Source organism: Auxenochlorella protothecoides (genome assembly GCF_000733215.1).
Source record: "Auxenochlorella protothecoides strain 0710 unplaced genomic scaffold scaffold29, whole genome shotgun sequence".
NCBI lineage: Eukaryota > Viridiplantae > Chlorophyta > Trebouxiophyceae > Chlorellales > Chlorellaceae > Auxenochlorella > Auxenochlorella protothecoides.
The window spans coordinates 39,362-57,220 of NW_011934272.1; the positions used below are offsets into that span (position 1 = coordinate 39,362).

General features: G+C 64.6%; 7 protein-coding genes across 7 annotated transcripts in view; 5 read left to right on the top strand and 2 right to left on the bottom strand.

The window, feature by feature from the left end:
- The window catches only part of F751_2715 (hypothetical protein), a gene marked incomplete at both ends in the record, with an annotated part of 3,857 nt that extends 2,093 nt beyond the window's left edge, over nt 1-1,764 (top strand). Inside the window, 5 exons of the mRNA XM_011401377.1 lie at nt 29-84; nt 338-461; nt 954-1,062; nt 1,231-1,341; nt 1,612-1,764. Coding sequence (XP_011399679.1) covers nt 29-84; nt 338-461; nt 954-1,062; nt 1,231-1,341; nt 1,612-1,764 — 553 coding nt within the window. The remainder of the gene's footprint in view (nt 1-28; nt 85-337; nt 462-953; nt 1,063-1,230; nt 1,342-1,611) is intronic.
- An 862-nt stretch (nt 1,765-2,626) lies between these two features.
- Nucleotides 2,627-2,914, top strand: F751_2716 (hypothetical protein; the record flags this gene model as incomplete). The annotated part of the gene is made up of 1 exon (XM_011401378.1): nt 2,627-2,914. The coding sequence occupies one exon, from the start codon at nt 2,627-2,629 to the stop codon at nt 2,912-2,914; it is 288 nt and encodes a 95-aa protein (XP_011399680.1).
- Nucleotides 2,915-3,958: 1,044 nt separating this feature from the next.
- Nucleotides 3,959-6,781, top strand: F751_2717 (PsbD mRNA maturation factor Nac2, chloroplastic; the record flags this gene model as incomplete). Its single annotated transcript, XM_011401379.1, has 5 exons — nt 3,959-4,069; nt 4,334-4,807; nt 5,318-5,554; nt 5,845-6,033; nt 6,308-6,781. The coding sequence occupies 5 exons, from the start codon at nt 3,959-3,961 to the stop codon at nt 6,779-6,781; spliced, it is 1,485 nt and encodes a 494-aa protein (XP_011399681.1).
- A 635-nt stretch (nt 6,782-7,416) lies between these two features.
- F751_2718 (hypothetical protein) lies at nt 7,417-8,532 on the bottom strand (the record flags this gene model as incomplete). The annotated part of the gene is made up of 4 exons (XM_011401380.1): nt 7,417-7,472; nt 7,604-7,847; nt 7,979-8,183; nt 8,348-8,532. 4 exons carry the CDS (start codon nt 8,530-8,532, stop codon nt 7,417-7,419), a joined length of 690 nt encoding a protein of 229 aa, XP_011399682.1.
- A 1,839-nt stretch (nt 8,533-10,371) lies between these two features.
- F751_2719 (hypothetical protein) lies at nt 10,372-11,350 on the top strand (the record flags this gene model as incomplete). Its single annotated transcript, XM_011401381.1, has 3 exons — nt 10,372-10,468; nt 10,671-10,902; nt 11,134-11,350. 3 exons carry the CDS (start codon nt 10,372-10,374, stop codon nt 11,348-11,350), a joined length of 546 nt encoding a protein of 181 aa, XP_011399683.1.
- Nucleotides 11,351-12,321: 971 nt separating this feature from the next.
- Nucleotides 12,322-14,541, top strand: F751_2720 (Malate synthase; the record flags this gene model as incomplete). The annotated part of the gene is made up of 4 exons (XM_011401382.1): nt 12,322-12,531; nt 12,759-13,350; nt 13,531-14,306; nt 14,482-14,541. 4 exons carry the CDS (start codon nt 12,322-12,324, stop codon nt 14,539-14,541), a joined length of 1,638 nt encoding a protein of 545 aa, XP_011399684.1.
- Nucleotides 14,542-16,260: 1,719 nt separating this feature from the next.
- On the bottom strand, nt 16,261-16,755 carry F751_2721 (hypothetical protein; the record flags this gene model as incomplete). The annotated part of the gene is made up of 1 exon (XM_011401383.1): nt 16,261-16,755. The coding sequence occupies one exon, from the start codon at nt 16,753-16,755 to the stop codon at nt 16,261-16,263; it is 495 nt and encodes a 164-aa protein (XP_011399685.1).
- Between the last annotated feature and the right edge of the window lie 1,104 nt (nt 16,756-17,859).

The following is a 17,859-nucleotide window of genomic DNA, read 5'->3' on the forward strand; positions in this document are numbered from 1 at the left end:
TCTACATCGAACCCACGCGTTTTGCGAGCATCATCAACAAGTTCAACCCCAAGAACGTCCCCATCGACCAGTTTGAGCCCATCGGTGAGCTGGGGGCAGATGGGTGCTCCAGGTTCCCCTCGGACCCGTGCGCCAGGGCCAGTCTGCTTGGCCCAGGCACCATCCCAGTCTGCCTGCATTCGCATGGGGCCGCACATAACTGGCTGGATGGCGACATCCTCTAGCATTTCCGGGGTCAAAGGGGAGTGTGGGACTGGTGCCATGCGGAGGGTCAGCATTCAGATGCCTGGGACCCACTCCTCCCCTCACTCCCGGCCCCCCGCTCGCCCACCCCCAGGGAACTCGCCGGTCATGATCCACAAGGACCAGTTTGCGTCCATTGTGGACCTGTGGGTGAACACGAGCCTGGCCATCAAGGCAGACCACGAGGCCGACAAGGAGTTTGGCTGGGTCCAGGAGATGTGAGACAAGGAAGGGGGGCAGCTCTCGGGTGGCCGGGCTACGAGGGCGGGGAACCCGGGGGAGGCGCATGCCTGCGCCGGGTGTCGGTCCGTGGGCGAGACGCCTGCTGCTCCTGGGCGTGGCGTGCCCCATTGGCATCCCTGCTGACCGTGCCTGACGCCCACCAGCTTCAAGCTGATGATCGCTGCGTGTCTGCCCTGTTTGTGTACCGGCCTGTGCCGCTCGGATGACCATCCCGCACATGGCGAGGGGGAGATCTGGTGCTATACCCGTGCTCTCGAGGAGGCAGGGGACTGCACTCCCATCTGAGCCCGTGCGTCCCCGTGACCAATGCGCCCCAGCAAAACCTGTACCACTGATATCTTCTGGGCACGCGGCCTCCTAAAGCCAGGCCCCTCCTCTGCCATCTTCACCCACGGCCACAGGTCCAGATGTGCTGTCCCACACAAGCCCTTCCCCCCTCCCCTCCCGGTGCCGCACCATCCCTACAGGTATGCATACAGCATCGCTTCGGCCACGGCGGATGGAGGGCCCATCCGCTACGATCTGCACAAGGAGCTCATGATTCAGCCCCCCTGGGACGACCGGCTCTCCTTTGAGGTGCGCAGGAAGGGCCGGGGCTGTGATGAGGGTGGCATGCGGGCTTGCTCGGCATGCCGGCGTCGGACCCCTGGGAAGAGGCATCCACCCCGGCGATCGCCTCTGCAAGAACCCCGCACCCAGACGTCCTGCGCCACCTCTGCTCTGGCCCCTCTCGACACCCCTCAGGATGGCACGCACATATACATCATCCACTTCACCTATGGCAACGATTTCTCGGAAAAGGGGGCGTTCACCCCCGGGAAGATCGGGGCCTGGCACTTTGACAAGCGCGACTATGTGAGCACAGGGGCCGAGGAGGGCAGGGGCTTGTCTACATGAGGCTGACGCAGCAATGATGCGTGGCGGGAGCAGAGGACACGGGCCCAGGGTGGCCTGGCAACCCTGCTGCTCTCAAAGCAGCGCATATTGACGGCGTGCCCCTGCGGTGCTGACCCGGCCAGGAGGGGCCCTATAGACTTGTCCTTGCCATGGGGGGACTGCAAATCAAGTACGCAAACGAGCACTCAAGTATCCCGCCCCCCCCTCCTCCTCACTGCCAACCTGCAGATGGCGTATTATCCGCCCTCAGACTTCCCACAGCCACCCAAGGGCTGCAACAACACGGCCGTCAGGCGGCTCATCTCTAGCATCGGCGAGGCGGCGAGGAGTCTGCCGGACTGGGACTCGAAGACGGCAAAGGTCGAAGTCACGGATGCCTGATGTGTGGGTACGGATGCCTGACATGTGGATAGCGCACTCCATGCTCGGCCCTCGCAGTGTGCATACACGGGCGAGGTGCTGGTCTTTGTCAACTGCGCAGCGCCCTCTTCCTGGTGCCAGAGCGGCAGGGTGCAGAATGCTGAATGGCCTTGCGTAAGTACAACGGACAAGAGGCACGAGTATGTGTTGGCCCTCCAGGCTGCAGCACTGTCTACCGCCAGAGGGAGAGATGGGTATCCGTCCGTGTGTAGACGAGGAGGAGCATAATGTCTGGTGGGCACTTGATGCCTGAGAATGACTGTGGATCTTACCGGCAGTGATGGCTACTGCTCAGGGGAGGGGCATGGTCACAGCAGGGACTCTGAGGAGCCACGGATCACGAGCATGAAGGAGGTCTAGCGTGTATGTGTGCAGCTCCCCAAGCTTGCCACATCAGCTTCAGGTCTTGATGCTTTTCAAAGAAGCCTGAGCTCCAGCAGGCAGGCGTAGGATGCATCTCTCCAAGGTCTTGTTTCGTGGTGGGAGCTCTTCTGGGGGGACGTCCTGTGACATGGCGACAAAGAATTCCCAAACCAGGTTGCAAACCAATTTCCATGCATGTTATTCCACCATGCACCGGGTTTGGCTGCACGTCAAGCAAGCCAAGCATGGGCCCATCCGCCATCTTCCAGACCTGTCATTCCGAAGTGTCAAGTTCAGTGGAAGCTACCGGGTACCGCTTGGTCTCCAGCCTGGCTTCTCCAGACCATGTACCATCATGCGCTCAGTCAGGTGACCGTATTCCCACAAAGTATGGCATTGACGACAAGAGCGATCACAGGTCCTCAACATCCTCCTCGCCAGGCTGGAACACGGTCTGGGCATGTGCCTTGTCCTGGGCAGGAAGGAACAGAGCAAAAGAGTGGGCGATTCAGAGGCATCGCAACCAGAGGTGGGCGATCATCTCCTCAACATTCATGCCCCAGCCAAACGATGCAGGCCACCGCTGCACCTGAATTTCTGCCCTAATCTTCAAGATGCGAGCAGCCTTCCTCTGGGAAGCATGCTTGGATTCCTCACGTTTCTGCAGTGCGCATGTGTTGAAAGTGTGAGAGGGTGGCACGCCAGCATGCATCAGGTGCACAACCAGCTTGCAGACAGTCAGCAGTAATCTCTATCCCGGAGACCATCTTCCCTGGCCCACCCGGATGGCATCTGTGAGCTTTGCAGCCGCCAGGGCGGCATGACCGTCCAGCATCTGGTCCAGATCACCGTGCTTGGAGCGCGCGACCTCCTCCACCTGGGGGAGGAAGAAAACTGAAACATACAAATCGTTGGGATCCTGAACCATCCTCCCCTTCGTGATCAGGAACTCATGCCTGGATCCCAGACTACCGCTCCTGCCCCACCTGAGACTGCATGTATAGGTGCATGGGCTGCCAGTCCTTGCGGTGGGGATTGGCCTTGCGGAGGCTCCCCAGCGGTTTCAGATCACTGTCTGTCAGGGTGTACCGGATCCTGGCCGTGCTCTGCAAAAAAGCGATAGCAATTCTGTTGTCGAATCGTGCGTAGAAAAGGGCCAGACGTGTGCGATTCCCTCCCAAACAAATACCTTGCTGACGAGTTTCTCGTTCTGCCTGCAGGTGTTGCACAGCGCGACATGGAATGCTGCGAGCCATTCCTGGTTGAAGCTCAGGCTCGTACACCTGGAACAGCCAGAGGCTGCCACTGAGTCTGGTGGCGGTGGGCGTGGGGGAGGGGCAGTGAGGGTGGGGGTTTCCCGACCTCCCTGCCCCGACAGCGGCAGCGCTCCGCCAGTGGGGGGGGAGGACTCTCTCAGAAACCCTCCATCTGCCATGAAGGCCACATCCGATTGTGGTGACGACCGTGATGACGATGCTTGATGAGCATGCAGGGGTCTCTGAATGCCTGACGATCGACACGCTGCCCTCCCGCCAGCGCGCTCATCCATCAAACTCCCCATCCTCAAACAATCGGGTCTCCAGTCCTCACGATTTCGATGCCCGACCAGCAGCACTGCACGTGCAGCATTCTCGCAGGGCCTCGAATCCCTGCCATGCGATGTGTACCTCCTCGCCAGCACCAGATGGGGTCTCGCATGGCGCGCATTCCGGGTGAACCCACCCCCCTACCCTACCTGACTCCCCGCACCATGCACCGGCTCCCGTGCGCGAGTGTCAGCCTCCTGTGATCCATGGCCGTGATTAGACACGTGCAGGCTTTTCAGCCCTGTGCTGTGCCCTCATTCCGGCCAGGTAAGCGGGCGTCTCGGCAGGCTGAGCGCGTGGTCGATGGGGTTGTGGTGGTGGGTGACACCCTGTGGAGGTCGTCCTCGTGCAAGGAGGCGGGATGCAGTGGGATGGCCGTGAGGCGAGGCCCATAGTCTGCTCGATTTGACGATCAGAATCATTACCACTGCCCCGTGGACCCTGACTTGTCTCACGCCGTCCCGTGTCACACAGGACCCCCCGGGTCCAGGGCGTGGTGCTGGGGGGCGCCGGCGCTCACGCGCCCCACCCGCCCCCGCCGGCGCCCCCGCGCCCCCCCCTCCGCCCGGCGTTCCGACCAGGGTGAGGCCCCCGACACCTCTCAGCGCGTGACGCTGTCCAGCAAGCCCCAGCGCCCGCTCCCGCGCCGCCCCGACTCCCTCCAGTCCTTCCCCGGCAGCGTCCCCGTGGGCAGCCGCTGGCGGCTGGCCCACATCCCCGCCGCCCCCCCGGTCACGCTGCTGGGCGCGGCGGGGCAGCCCCTGCCCTCCCACTCCATCCCCCTCCCCGCCACGCCCGGCCCCTTTGTGCTGGGCGCGGTGATTGATGGCGACGCCGACGTGGTGGTCCTGGACCCCACCGTCTCCGGCAGCCACGCGCGGCTGGAGGTGCTGACGCGAGGCGCTGGCCCGGACGCGGAGGCGCAGCTGGTGGTGGCCGACCTGTCCTCCACCAACGGCACCTACGTCAACGGCGCGCGCCTGCGCCCCTGGACCGAGACCGTGCTGCACCCAGGCGACGTGCTGAGCCTGGCCGACCCCCGCGTCAGCTACGAGGTGGCGGTGGACCCGGCGCGCGTGAGGGGCGACGCGCCCGGCGCGGACGCCGCGGGCGCGTGGTACGACGCCGAGGGCGGCGCGACGTCGGGCTCCGGCGGCGCGCTGGCCGGCGCCCACCCGGCGATCGCCGCCGCCGCCGGCCTGGCGCGCGCGCTGCTGGCGGCCATGCCCGCCAACGAGCCGTGGCGTGTGACCGACCCACGCGACTCGCCCGGCCTGCGCGCGCGCGGGCTGGCGCGCAGCGGCGACCACGCCGGCGCGCACGCCGTGCTGCTGGACGCCTGCGCGCGGGACCCGCTGGACCCGGGCCTCTGGGCGCAGCTGGCCAACGCGGAGCGCCAGCGCGCGCGGCGCGGCGTGGCGGGCACCTCCGCCGGCGTGGCGCGCGCCTTCTACCGCGCCTCCTGCGTCGGGTTCGAGGCCGCGTGGCGCGCGGGCGTGGCGGCGGGGCGCGCGCCCGCCGAGGCGGTGGAGGGGCGCGTGCGCGTGCTGTCCTCCTGGGCGCAGCACGAGGCCGCGCTGCGGCACCGCCTCTCGGCGCGCCGCCTCTTCCGCGCGGCGCTGGCGGGGGCCATGCGCCATCCGGGCGGGCCCATCGCCGCGGGCGCGCCGCGCTTCCTCCTCACCTGGGCCACGCAGGAGTGGCAGGGCGGGGACGCCGCGCTGGCGGAGCGATTGTGCCGCGAGGCGCTGACCATCGAGGCGGACAACAAGTACCTGTTGACCCTGCTGGGCAGCATCCTGGTGGGTCGAGGTTGGGAGGGGAGGGGGGGGGGTTGCAGATGGAGGAATGCTTCTTGAGGAAGAGGGGCGAGTGCGTTCAGCAGGCCCAGGGCTGACCGTCCAGGCCAGGGTATGTGTTTGGACGATGCAGACCATTGCTGGCGCTTGCCGGTGCAAGGGGCAGCTGCCGTCCGAGCATGCTCCGACTTGGGGCCCAGGGCCTCGGCGTGGGGCTCTGCTGTCCTGGCTGTCTGTGTCCGCCGGAAGCAACACCACCTCCCCTCCTCACACCCCTCACGCCGCGCGCGCAGGTGACGGCGCGGAAGTTCGAGGAGGCACGGCGCGTGTTCCACACCGCACTGGAGGCCACGCAGTGGACCCACGTGCCCACGCTCCTGGGCCTGGCCCGGCTGGAAAGCGGGGCGCTGAAGATGGACCTGGCCCGGGACCTGTTCAAGCGCGCCCTGGACCTGCAGCCGGACTCGGTGCCCCTGCTCCAGGTGAGAGGGGCTGCTGAGGGGCGAAGGGTTGACTGAGGAGGAGAAGTTGATGACGAAGAGTAAGCAGGAGATGACTGAAAGGAGGGAAGGAAGAGATTGAGGCACGCACCCAGGCGTCGTCCAGTGATGGCATGCAGCGTCCCGCGGCGGTGGGCTCAAGCCCTTGAGCCTTGTGCTCAGGACTCCCGCCGCGCTTACCAGCCTGGAGACTCCACAGGGTGTCACCCACCCACTCACCCACCCCACTCCATCCACCCCTCTCCTGATTCCCAAGGCCTGGGCGGTGGCGGAGTCGCGGTACGGGTCGGTGGCCGAGGCGCGGGCCCTGTTCCAGCAGTGCATGGGCATCGAGCCGCAGAGTGTGGAGGCGCTGCACGCCTGGGCCAAGATGGAGGCGGGGGAGGGCGACCTGAACGCCGCGCGGCGGCTGTACGCGCAGGGCCTGGCCGCCGCGCCCACCAACTGCAACGTGCTGGCCGACCTGGCGCTGCTGGAGATCAAGGAGGGGGACCTGGCGGCCGCGCAGAACCTGCTGGACACTGCCATGCAGGCAGGGCCTCGGCATCCCCGCACGCTGGCGGTGTGCGCGCGCCTGCGCGCCGCGCAGGGCAGCCGGCGGGAGGCCGCCGCGCTGAGCATGCAGGCGCAGCAGCTGGGGCGCGCCCGGCGCGGCCAGCTCAACGCCATCCGCCACCGCAACTGGCCCGATGCGGGCAGGGGGAGGGGCGGCGAGCGGGAGGAGGGGTGATGGGGTCCCGTGGTCGAGGAACTCTTCGGTGGCCTTGTGCTCAATGGCTGCCCCAAAGAAAGCTTGGTCCGTGCCTGCTGTCCACCTCCCCTCGTACCTTGGCTGCACACCCTCTCCCACCACTCGTCGATGCACTGTCAGAGATACTAGGGCGAATGCGTTCACAGTGCATCGACAGAGGGAAAGGAGTGCTCTGCCAGGGAGACACGTTCCACCCAATAACATGAAACCCCTGGGGCCCGGCAGCGAGCACCACACTTCACGAGGCACGCCTGCTGCTCCGGAAGGGCGTCCCCGGGCCGGCCCCGCTGCCACGCGCCGCGCCCCGCCCACCGCGTGCCTTGGGGGGAGGCGTGATGGTGCCGCGGTCGGCGTCCAAGATGTACCCCTCCGCCAGCAGCTTGCAGTAGGTGGCCTTGCCCACGCCAATCAGGTTCCCAGTGGCCTCGTTCAGCACCTTGCCCGAGGGGATGAGGGGGCTGGACACCGCGCTGGGCGCGGCCCCGCCGGCGGCAGCGCCGGAGGCGAGGCGGCTCGTCGCCGTCGCGCTCCTGGCCTGCGACCGGGCCGGGTGGGTGCTGGACTCCGCGGGGCCCCCGCTGGCGGCCTGGCTGGAGGAAGCCTCCGCGTCGTGCTCAGCGGCAGGTGGGGCCTGAGGAGCCCCGCTCCCAGTAGACGGGGGAGGCCGGGCCTGGGGGCCAGGGGGCGCTGCGGCGGCGGCCAGGCGGCTCAGGCTGCGGGGGTGGTCCTCGTGATGTGCCGCCGCCGCCTGTGAACTCTGCCGAGCCTCCGGGCTCGCTGCACCCCCAGGATCCCCCTCACCACGCACATGCCGCCCGCTTGCGGTCAGGGACGCGCGACGCGCCGCCGGGTACTTGACCAGCCGCGGCACGGCCCCTGCGCCGATGCGCCGCGCGTTGCGCAGCCAGGCCAGCGGCGCGCGGCTCAGAAGGCGGGCGGCGATCAGGCCTGCCGCCAGCGCGGCAGCGCCTTCCGGAAGACTGGCGCTGGCCGCCACCGCGCCCAGGCCCGCCACCTGCAGCGCCACCCTCAAGATCGTGTTGACCTGACGAGGCGGGGCGGGGGGGGTGTCCTCAAGAGGGAAAGGGTGGTGCATGCGAGCTGTGGATGATGACGAAGAGAGGGGCCGCTGAATACGAGGTCCACGAGCATCGCCCACCCTTCACCAGATCGCACCTTGACGGAGGAGGTGTCGTTGAACCAGTAGGTGACGACGAGGCCGGCGACGGCGGAGAGGGCCAGGTAGGCCAGCACCAGCGGGTTGGTGGCCAGCGAGCGCAGGGAGGGCACCCAGGTGCCCAGGAGGTACCGCATGGCGCCCAGGAAGGTACTGCCCAGCAGGGTCGCCGCCGCGAACAGTCGCTTCTTGTGCGGGAAGGCCCTGGGCGGTGGCGGAGAATGGCATGGGTGCAGGGGTTGAGTGGGGTCGCTCCTTCCACGGCCTAGGAGAGGCGATCACGTCGCGAGATGCAGCGCAGCTGCGCAGCGCTCAGGCGCACAGCGTCATCGCCGAGGCCCCTGATCCCGGGCGCCCATCCCTCAGACCTGTACAGCACGAAGAGGAGGATGAGGGCGGACAGGGCCACGAAGCCGAGGCTGCCCGTGGTCAGGCGGAAGGGCGTGGACAGTGCCAGGCTGGGCGCGTGCCAGAAAAGCAGTGCGCCCAGAGCCGCAGCGGCCAGGCGGAAGCCGGACACCGCGTCGGTGCGGCGCGCGGTGCAGCGCGCCATGCCGCCGGCGGCGCGGGGGGCCACGCCCACGGCGGCGTTGCCAAAGGGGGAGACGGGGGCCACACAGGTGGAGCGGTCCTGGTTGAGGGCGTGCGCCCAGCCGCACCAGGCGCCGGAGCGCGCAGCGTGCGCGTCGTGCAGGTCGTGCCTGCTCCTCTCCACGTACACGGTGAAGTCCTGGCGACGGAGCGGCAGAGTGTGGCGAGAGGGGTGGGATGGGGGGAAGTATAACCCTGAGTGGATCCTGTGACATCAGCGATGATCTGATCAGCCATGCTGGCCCCCACTGCTCGACCACACCAACACCAGAAACTTCACACCTTCACGCCATCACATCTGACAATGATATGGGAAGAGGTGAAGAGGTGGCGGGGCGCAGTCCACCGGGAGGCGCCCTCGAACTCTGCCACCAGTAGGTTAGCTCCGTCTGCTACCAGCGAAGATGGTTGTGCTAGACAGGTAGCCACGTGTCCACAGATCACAGTTGAAATAACAGTAAAAAGGCATGTTCTCAGTCGCATGGGCGTGCCGATGCCTTGGAATTACGACCTGCGGCAACGACACGGTCGAGGTTTTGTGTGCTCGGCAGGAATGGCGGATGGACGAAGTGGGGGAGTATACTTATCTAGGCGCCCCTCACTTCAATCAGAGATTATCACGCGTACGATGCATGTTCTGGATTGCAACAAAAGGCTGCTTGGCCTCGATGGGAGCCCATGCCAGGCACCCCTTTTTGGAACGAGAGCGCCCAGAATCTCCCAGCGCGCGTTCGGGTGTCGTCGTCACGACTCGGATTGAAAAAAACCGAAACACTTGACCTGGACATACATGGTCTCCGAGCTCCGTATCGATTCCCAGGCGTAGATTGAAATGACTGCTGTGCATTCGATGCCGATTCATACCTCCTTCTTGGGCGCACGGCCCTGCACACGGTCCTCGCTCGTCAGGTTCCGCCCGGTCTGGTCTCGAGCGCGGCGAGGGCCAACGGGCAGAGTCTTTTGCGCATCCCCCGAACGCTTTGATCTGGCATCTTTTCATGAAGCTGTGGTCGGAGAGTGAGTCCTAGACTGCGCTTTGCTTGCTGTTCGTCGTTGAGTGGGCCTGGCCCTCTGTCACGGAGCCCTCCCCCATTCTCACCCGAAAAGTCCACTCGCGCGCGCTGCACGCAGGGTCCTCGCGACCGACGAGACAGGGGGAGTGGTCATCCTCAGGATCAAGGACGAACGAAAAAGCATCTTGAAGGTCTTCATCGGTGCGTCGCATGTGCAGGGGAGGGTGGTCGTGGCCTGTGCCAGCAGTTCGAGTGCAGGTGTCTGTGGGCGCCAGCCTACCTTGGTCGCTCTCTGTGGTGTCACCTGTCGGCAGGAGACATCTCCCCTCCCTTTGCTTCCCTTTGCGCAGGCAGGGCAGAGGCTGATTCCATGCGACATGCGCGGGGCGAGCTGCAGCTGGTACGTTGTGGCCGGTGCCTGGGTTTCATAATGGACAGCCATGCTCAGCGGAAGTGCCGCGGCCCGAGTTCTGCCCTCTGTGCGCTCACAGCCTATCCTCTCCACGTTTTGCGTAGCCTCGACCAAACACGCATGATGCCATGGCAGAACTCATCCGAGTGCTGAAGTGTCGGGTATGTGTGTCCGAGGCCTATTGTGGTGCGGCGGGGTGGGTGTTGCTCGCCATGCCAGTCCCCCCACAATTGGCCTCTTGTTCACAGCAGCATCAGCGACCAAGGCAGCGTAGGTACCTGGCGTTCAAAGCAGTATATTCCTCCCAGCATTCACCCGTTGCCCGTATTGCTCGTGCCTCAAGGTGACCAAGGTCTGCATCACGGAGATCCGCGGCATGACATACTATGCGCGCCTGTACATGATACCGTCGGGCAACGCGGCAACCGAAAAGTCCAAGCTGCAGGAGATCGTGATGGACATGCGGCCCTCAGGTGCTGAGCGGATGGTTTTGGCTCTGGCCCCCGAGGATCGGCATGCCCGGAGGGGACTTCCTGCAGTATACTTTGCACCCTGGACGTCACTGTAGAGCAGAAAGGCTTCATGCCATGGCCCTGACCGTGAGTCCATACTTGGTCATTGGACCCCCCCCGGCCCACACAAACACACGATTCTCTTGCTTTCTTCCTCCGACAGATGCCGTGAGCGTGGCCATCCGGGTGGGCGCGCCGCTTTACGTGGACAAGGACGTGGCCAAGCAGATGGGGCGCCCCGCTTCCGGCCCCGAGCCCCTGCCCAGCAACGAGTCCCACGCCCAGATTGTGAGGAGCTGCCGCGAGGAGGCCGCCAAGTTCGTGGACCCCACCACCCTGTACAGCCTGCAGCTGGCGCTGGCGGTTGCCGAGGAGCGCTTTGCTGACGCCGCCAAGTGCGCTTGGACTGGTTTTCTAATGGAATGCGGGGCTGGGGGCCGCGCGGGGGGGCCGGTCCGGTGTGAGGAGGGGCCCCGAGGAGCCCGGTTTGAGGACCCACGGTTTTCAGCCACACGATCGATGTGCCGGCAACGCCGGGCCCAGCACATCTGCCTGGCTCTGTGCTGGCCTGCATTCCCCCCTCCCTCCTCCCCAACCAAACCCTCCCCTCCGTTGGCGCTGTCCAGGCTGCAGGGCGTCATCGCGGAGGGCTATGCGCAGCACCCCGGGGCGCGCGCCCTGGTGGCCATGCAGGCAGCGCTGCAGGACGGGCGGTTCGAGGAGGCTGCCAGGCACCGCGATGAGCTGCGCCGGGTGCGGCTGATCGAGTTCCAGGCCTCGGCCGTGGGGTTGGACCCCTGGGAGCAGCGCAACCAGCGCCGCACCGAGACCGACGCGCTGTGACCCCACCCCATGGCCGTGGGACTGTTGAGGCCTGGTGGAGGCTGGCGAGGCGAGCCTTCTTACTGCAGCCCGCCGATGGAATACACCCCTTCTGCGACGCACCAGCCTCTTGGTGACCGGGTTCACATGCATGTACCCCTGGGTGGGCCGAGCTCCCTGACCAAATTCACCCCCCCCTCGCCAGCCACGCGCACCAGCCACCTGTAGTCTTTCCATCATGTATCATCCTGTTTTCATCAGCCACCCTGTGACACTGAACGAAGCTGTATGCCCCACCCCACCGGAAAATGCTCGGGGGTGACCTAGATGTGCAACCCTCACTCCCTATGGACCCACCCCACAGCCCGCTTGCTTGCCCTGCAACCCTCTGGACTGTAAATCTGTAGCCTATCTGTCTGAATGTTCAGATGAGGAGCATTGGACTCGGTGGCGTCTCGGCCTGTGGGCTGCTCTAGTAAGGAGAGTTCCAAGTTGCTCAAATAAAGAAACCGTGCCGCTCACGCCCCCGACACACTTGCCGAAAGCGGAGGCTGACGTCAGCCAGTTTTGCAATGGCGAAAGAGTTTTCTCCAAGGCGATTAAGCCAAAGGCACGATCTAACTCCATATCTTCAGCTGTGACAATAATTCGAACGCCTTTGCCACACAGTGCATCCTTGCGACAAGCATCCCAGGCCTGAGCTTCCGAGGTGTCGGAGAAACAGAGGTGGGTACGGTCGTGGCGTCCTCACCCTCACCAGCCTTGGATTCTGTGGTGGAGCATTGGTGTCTCGCGAGTTCCTGACTGTGTTTCGTATATGTGATTCCAGCGTGAGACGACTTCTGGCCGCGAGCGGCCTGTGTTTCGGGTCGCCACCTCCGGCTCCTGTGCGAGCGGAAGGCCCGGCACCTTCTCAGATCCAGCGCTGCATCATCCCCGCATTCAAAATATCCTACCCACTCTCCACTATCCAGGGTGTAGGCACAGCAGTCATGCAGCCTCAGCTGATCGGCGGGGTCAAGGTGTCCGCCCCCGTGCGGCCCGAGTACAGCACCATTCTCACCCCCGAGGCCCTCCAGTTCGTGGCCCACCTCTCCCGCCGCTTCTCGCCTCGCGTAACGGAGCTGCTGCAGCGTCGTGTGGAGGTCCAGGCCCGCTTCGATGCCGGTGCCAAGCCCAAATTCCTGGAGGAGACCCGGCACGTGAGCAGGGGTATCTTCTGGATGCTAGGCGGGCATGGGAAGCAGGCTGAGGGCAGTGCTTGCTCCAGTCCTCGTGCGCTCAACAGCACGGTGTGGAGGTTGCCCTGGGGCCGGCAGCGCTCCCTCGCTCGCCGGCATAGACCCCGCTTGCCTGCCTTACCCCCTCTGCCCTCTCCTGATGCGACCTGCCCTCACCCTCCTTTCCCTACCCATCTCCGCCATCACAGATTCGTGAGGGTTCCTGGACAGTGGCCCCCCTCCCCGCCGACCTCCTGGACCGGCGCGTGGAGATCACGGGCCCCACCGACCGCAAGATGGTGATCAACGCCTTGAACTCCGGCGCCAGCGTGTACATGCCCGACTTTGAGGACTCCAACAGCCCCACCTGGGACAACATGATCAGCGGGCAGGTGAACCTGCGTGACGCCGTTCGCCGCACCATCTCCATGGCCGCCGCCGGCAAGACCTACCGCCTGAAGCCCGAGGTGGCCACCATGATCGTCCGCCCCCGCGGCTGGCACCTGTGGGAGAAGCACGTGAGCGTGGACGGCGCACCCGTCCCCGGCGGCGTGTTCGACTTTGCGCTCTTCTTCTTCCACAACGCGCGCGCGCTGATCGAGCGCGGGTCCGGGCCCTACTTCTACCTGCCCAAGATGCAGAGCCACCTGGAGGCGCGGCTGTGGAACGAGGTGTTCACCGAGGCGCAGCTGTACTGTGGCGTACCGCACGGCACCATCAAAGCCACCTGCCTGATCGAGACGCTGCCCGCCGCCTTTGAGATGGACGAGATCCTGTACGAGCTCCGCGATCACTCCGCGGGTGAGGTGGCTGTTGGGTGGGGGGTTGGTGGTGTGCTGTTCTGGTGTGGTGTGGGTGTACCGAGGTCACCCCTGCCCAACCAAGCATGTGCTCTGCTGCTCGGAGCCGCCTTGTCGCCGACCCCTGGCATCACCTCAGACGACCCTCTCCCCCCCCAACATACAAAAACCCAACCCACAGGCCTGAACTGCGGGCGGTGGGACTACATGTTCTCCTTCATCAAGACGCTGCGCAACGACGCGACCCGCATTTTCCCCGACCGGGGCGTGGTGGGCATGGACCAGCCCTTCCTCCGCGCCTACTCCCAGCTGGTGATCAAGACCTGCCACCGCCGGCGCGTGCACGCCATCGGCGGCATGTCGGCCTTCATCCCCATCAAGGCCGACGCCGCGCGCAACGCGGCGGTCATGGAAAAGGTCCGCGCCGACAAGCTGCGCGAGGTGCGCGATGGGCACGACGGCACCTGGGTGGCGCACCCGGGCCTCATCCCCATCGCGCGTGAGGCCTTCGACGCGCACATGCCGGGGCCCAACCAGCTGCACGTGGCCCGCCAGGACGTGGTGGCCGACCCCGCCGCCCTCCTGGCCGTGCCCTCGGGGCCCCGCACGCTGGCCACGCTGCGCAACAACGTCGAGGTCAGCATTCGCTACCTGGCCGCCTGGCTGGGCGGCAACGGCTGCGTCCCCATCCACGACCTGATGGAGGATGCCGCGACCGCGGAGATCAGCCGCGCCCAGGTCTGGCAGTGGCTGCGTCATGGCGTGGCGCTGGACGACGGCGCGCCCCTCACCGCAACCACCGTGAAGCTGGTCATCCTGGAGGAGATGGAGGCCCTGCGCCGCGATCTGGGCGACGCCGCCTTCTCCGCGGGGGCCTACCTGGACGCCGCCTTCCTCTTCAAGCTCATGGCCCTGTCCAGCGAGCTGCCAGACTTCCTCACCCTGCCGGCCTACGATGTGAGCAGATGGGAAGAAAGGCGTGGAGGAGGGGAAGTCGGGGGGAGGCGGGAGGCATGTCTTTGATTGGGTGTTCATGATGTGTATAGGAGGGACGCCGTCGTACGCCGCGCCTGCAAGTTTTGCCAGCGCCTGGGGACCCATCTCTTACCCCTTCCTCCTCGCACAACCACAGACCCTGCTCTCGTCAGAGTTCTCCGCCAGCGTGTCTGGCGGCCCCGCCTCCCGCATGTGATGATGCATGATGAGATACCCCAAGAGGTTCAGACTCCATTGGTCGCCTGAACTTAAAAGTGCGGTGGCCTGCGCCGTGTACAGCATGCACCTCCTCACCAGAAGCAGCCCCCTCTCTCCGCTCTAGCGCATGTAGTGACCCCAATCAATTTGCCATGCTGGCGCATCCCAGCACTGGATCCCAACGAGCGGGACCTTTGGTCCACCTTGAACGCCCACCCCCATGGGACCAACGTGCCGCCATGTCAGCGAGTGGCGCATCCCCAGCCCCAAGTTTTCCCTCTTGCAGGGGCGCTGCGTCCCACACCCTAGAATTCCCTTTGATTCATGCATAGCGAACTAGACTTCAGACATCAAGTTTTGGAAGGGTTGACAAAGTGATCCAGGGGCCTGCTCCAGGGTTGTTCCCAACATGTTCTGAAGGGAGGCATGGCGTATGGGCACTGCAACTTGAGCAAAACCTTGCTCACAAGCGGCACGACAAATGCATACTGACAACAATACAAGGGTGTTCTGGGATATTGGACGTCCAGTGTCTGGTCATCCTCGGCCTGGGTCCTCCTCCTGCCCTGCTATCCTGACATAGTCATTGCTCGGGTCCGCCTCCCACGTCTGGGGCCTCACCCGCTCCTGGCGCCGGCGATGAGCAAACCACTCGACAACCTGGGATACAGGGAGGAGAGGGAAAAGGGGGGATTCTCAAATGAATATCAGCCAAGAGCGTGGGAGGAGGCGGGGCTGCCAATGGTCCTTCCTGGGACACTGCCTGAGCAAGCACCACTTTGGGAAGCTGCTCGAGGCTCTAGCGAGAAAGACGCTAGTCATACAGGTGTATTTCCGTATCTTTAATGTCTGACAAGCAATGTTCACGACACTTTCTGACTGCTAAGATCATCTTCACTCCATAAGAATGTCGCACCTGGTGACGCGGCATCCTGTGGAGCACCCAGAAGCTCTGGATGGTGTCGTCGCTTGGCCATTGTGTAGTAGCGTACACGAGCTCCAGGGTGTCCAGCAGCTGACGTCCAGGCTTCTCTGACTTGGGGGAGAACTGCCGCCAGTTTCCCTGCGGTTTCTTGCCGGCAGAGTCCTCTGCAGCAGCAATGGGGGTTGGGCATGTACTAAGCTTGGAATGACTAGGACGTACACAGAGGTTTGCGAGGATTGGTTTTGCCAGAGACAGTTGACTACAGGTTCCCACACCCGTGAGTGGCATGAGGGTGATGGCCATGCTCATACTACCGCACATTCCATCTCCACCCACTTGGTTTCTTATCATCCCTGTCTCGTCCCAGCGCTGCCACCGACAGGAGTGAGTTGCGTCTGCAGGCACCGACCAGCGGGAGCGGTCTGTACGGGCACGATGGTAGAGGTAATTGCGATGGCATTAGGGATGAAGCAAGGAAGTGGCTTCACTGAGCGCTCCCAAATATCTCTCTGGCCATAGCCAGTCCCCGCCCAGCTCCACCCACGGGCCAACAGCTCCAGCGGCTTGCCTCGGTACCAGGCTCGGCGAAACTCCAGCCACGAATGGAGTAAATTTCAGCATTTGAATGCAACGCAACGTATCCGTCCGGGTAATACTCGAGCAGTTTGCCTACAAGGTAAGTCGATTTTCTCAGGGTAAGGAGATGTGCTCTCGAAAGTGTTCACATATATATAAAAGTCAAGTCAAGAATATGGGGGCAACATATGCGGCGCACGAGTCGAAGATATGTCGCTACCGGGCTTGCGCCGGTTGCACAGCTGCTTCCCGCACGCGGGATCTGACTGGCGCAGTTGGTTGCCTCGATCGGCGAACCAGAGGGGGTGGGGGGGGTGGGAGGGTGGGAGAAGGGGAAGCAGGGGGTCCACCAAATGCAGTGGGACGAAGTGCATTTTCAAAAAAGCACTTGGTCAGCATCAGGATGTTGGCCGCTCCGTTCACATCGCGGTTGACGACGTTGACCTTGCAGCCTCTGTTCGTACACCGCTTGGTGTCCCACACGTCCACCAGCTTCTCCACGCCTAGGCGCACCCGCACGTACTGGTGGGCATGCAGGGTGGCGTGACAGGCGCAACACAGCTTTGATGACCTGTGCTCGTCCACCACCACCACCCTGCACACCCGCCGCAGGCGCCGCAAGAAGCGGATCCACGGCCCCGGCGGGGGCCCCCGCATGATGCCCCCCCGGTCCTGGGCCGACCAGTTGCCCACGCCGACAATTGTAGTCATGCCGGGGGGCGCGCGGAACTGCTCCGCCAGCCGGGTGATTGCCCGCTCCCTGCCGACGTAGGCCTGGTGCCGCACCTTCCGGAACGGCTTCTCGTCCCTGTGCCAGGCCAGGCCCTGTCGCAGTTTGGGGGCGATCCAAACGACCCGGGATAGGAGCACCGCTGTGCTCGCTGTCTTGTAGGTCGGGCACCTGTGGGAAGATGGTTTTGAGCAAGAGGGTTGGTGATACTGTTGGAGCGATGCGGGGTGTCGTGACACAGTGCCTGCCCCTGCAGGGCATATCCCTGCATACACTCCACAAACCAATCACCACTCACTGGTGCAGCTTCTTGACTAAGGGTGGGGCGTCCGCGTGCCACTTCGCAATGAGCCCCTCCCGCCGCTTGGCCCCCGACATGGCGCGGAACTCCTTGGAGGAGCAGGATGTAACGTTGGCATGTTCATCGATAGCCGTGAACATCTTGGTCCGGCCGGGGTCGATGCCGACATACTTGTGTATCCTAGCCTCCTCTGGAGGAGGGTCCCGCCTGCAAATTTTAGTGAGGGGGGGTGGTGGTATGGCGTGAGTTGTGTTGTGGGAGCGCGGCACGTGTGGGTGGTTGGCGGGTGAGCGGGTAGTTGCATACGGTAACGCACCTCGCTGCTGGTAAACAGCACACCAGCAGTCGCTCCCAGAAACGGAGCAGCCAACACTCCCGCACCACTTGCAAGTGTCCCAGGCAATCCCAGTAAAATGTCGACAAGCCAGGAGAGCCATCCCTAGCAGCACACACCCCAGTGGTACAGTCACGGACCACTCACCGGTAGTATTCGTCGGCGATTCCCCTGCCCTGCGGGGCGCCCAGGGGCGCCCCGCCGCGGGTGCGCTTGCCGCTGGTCTTCGGGGGGTCGGGGGGCGGGGCGGGGGGTCGCCGGGCCGGGGGGGTCCTCTCGCCCGCCGCAGGGTGACGGTGACGCTGTAGCCATTCGTCCGCCAGTGCCCCGCCGAGTACCACCCGCAGCCCTCAAACCGCCGGAAGTTGAATAGGAGAGCGAAGAATGCCCAACCAACATGCACGAACCAGTCGGTCTTCTTCTCCTCCTCCATCTCGCCCGTCTTCTTCT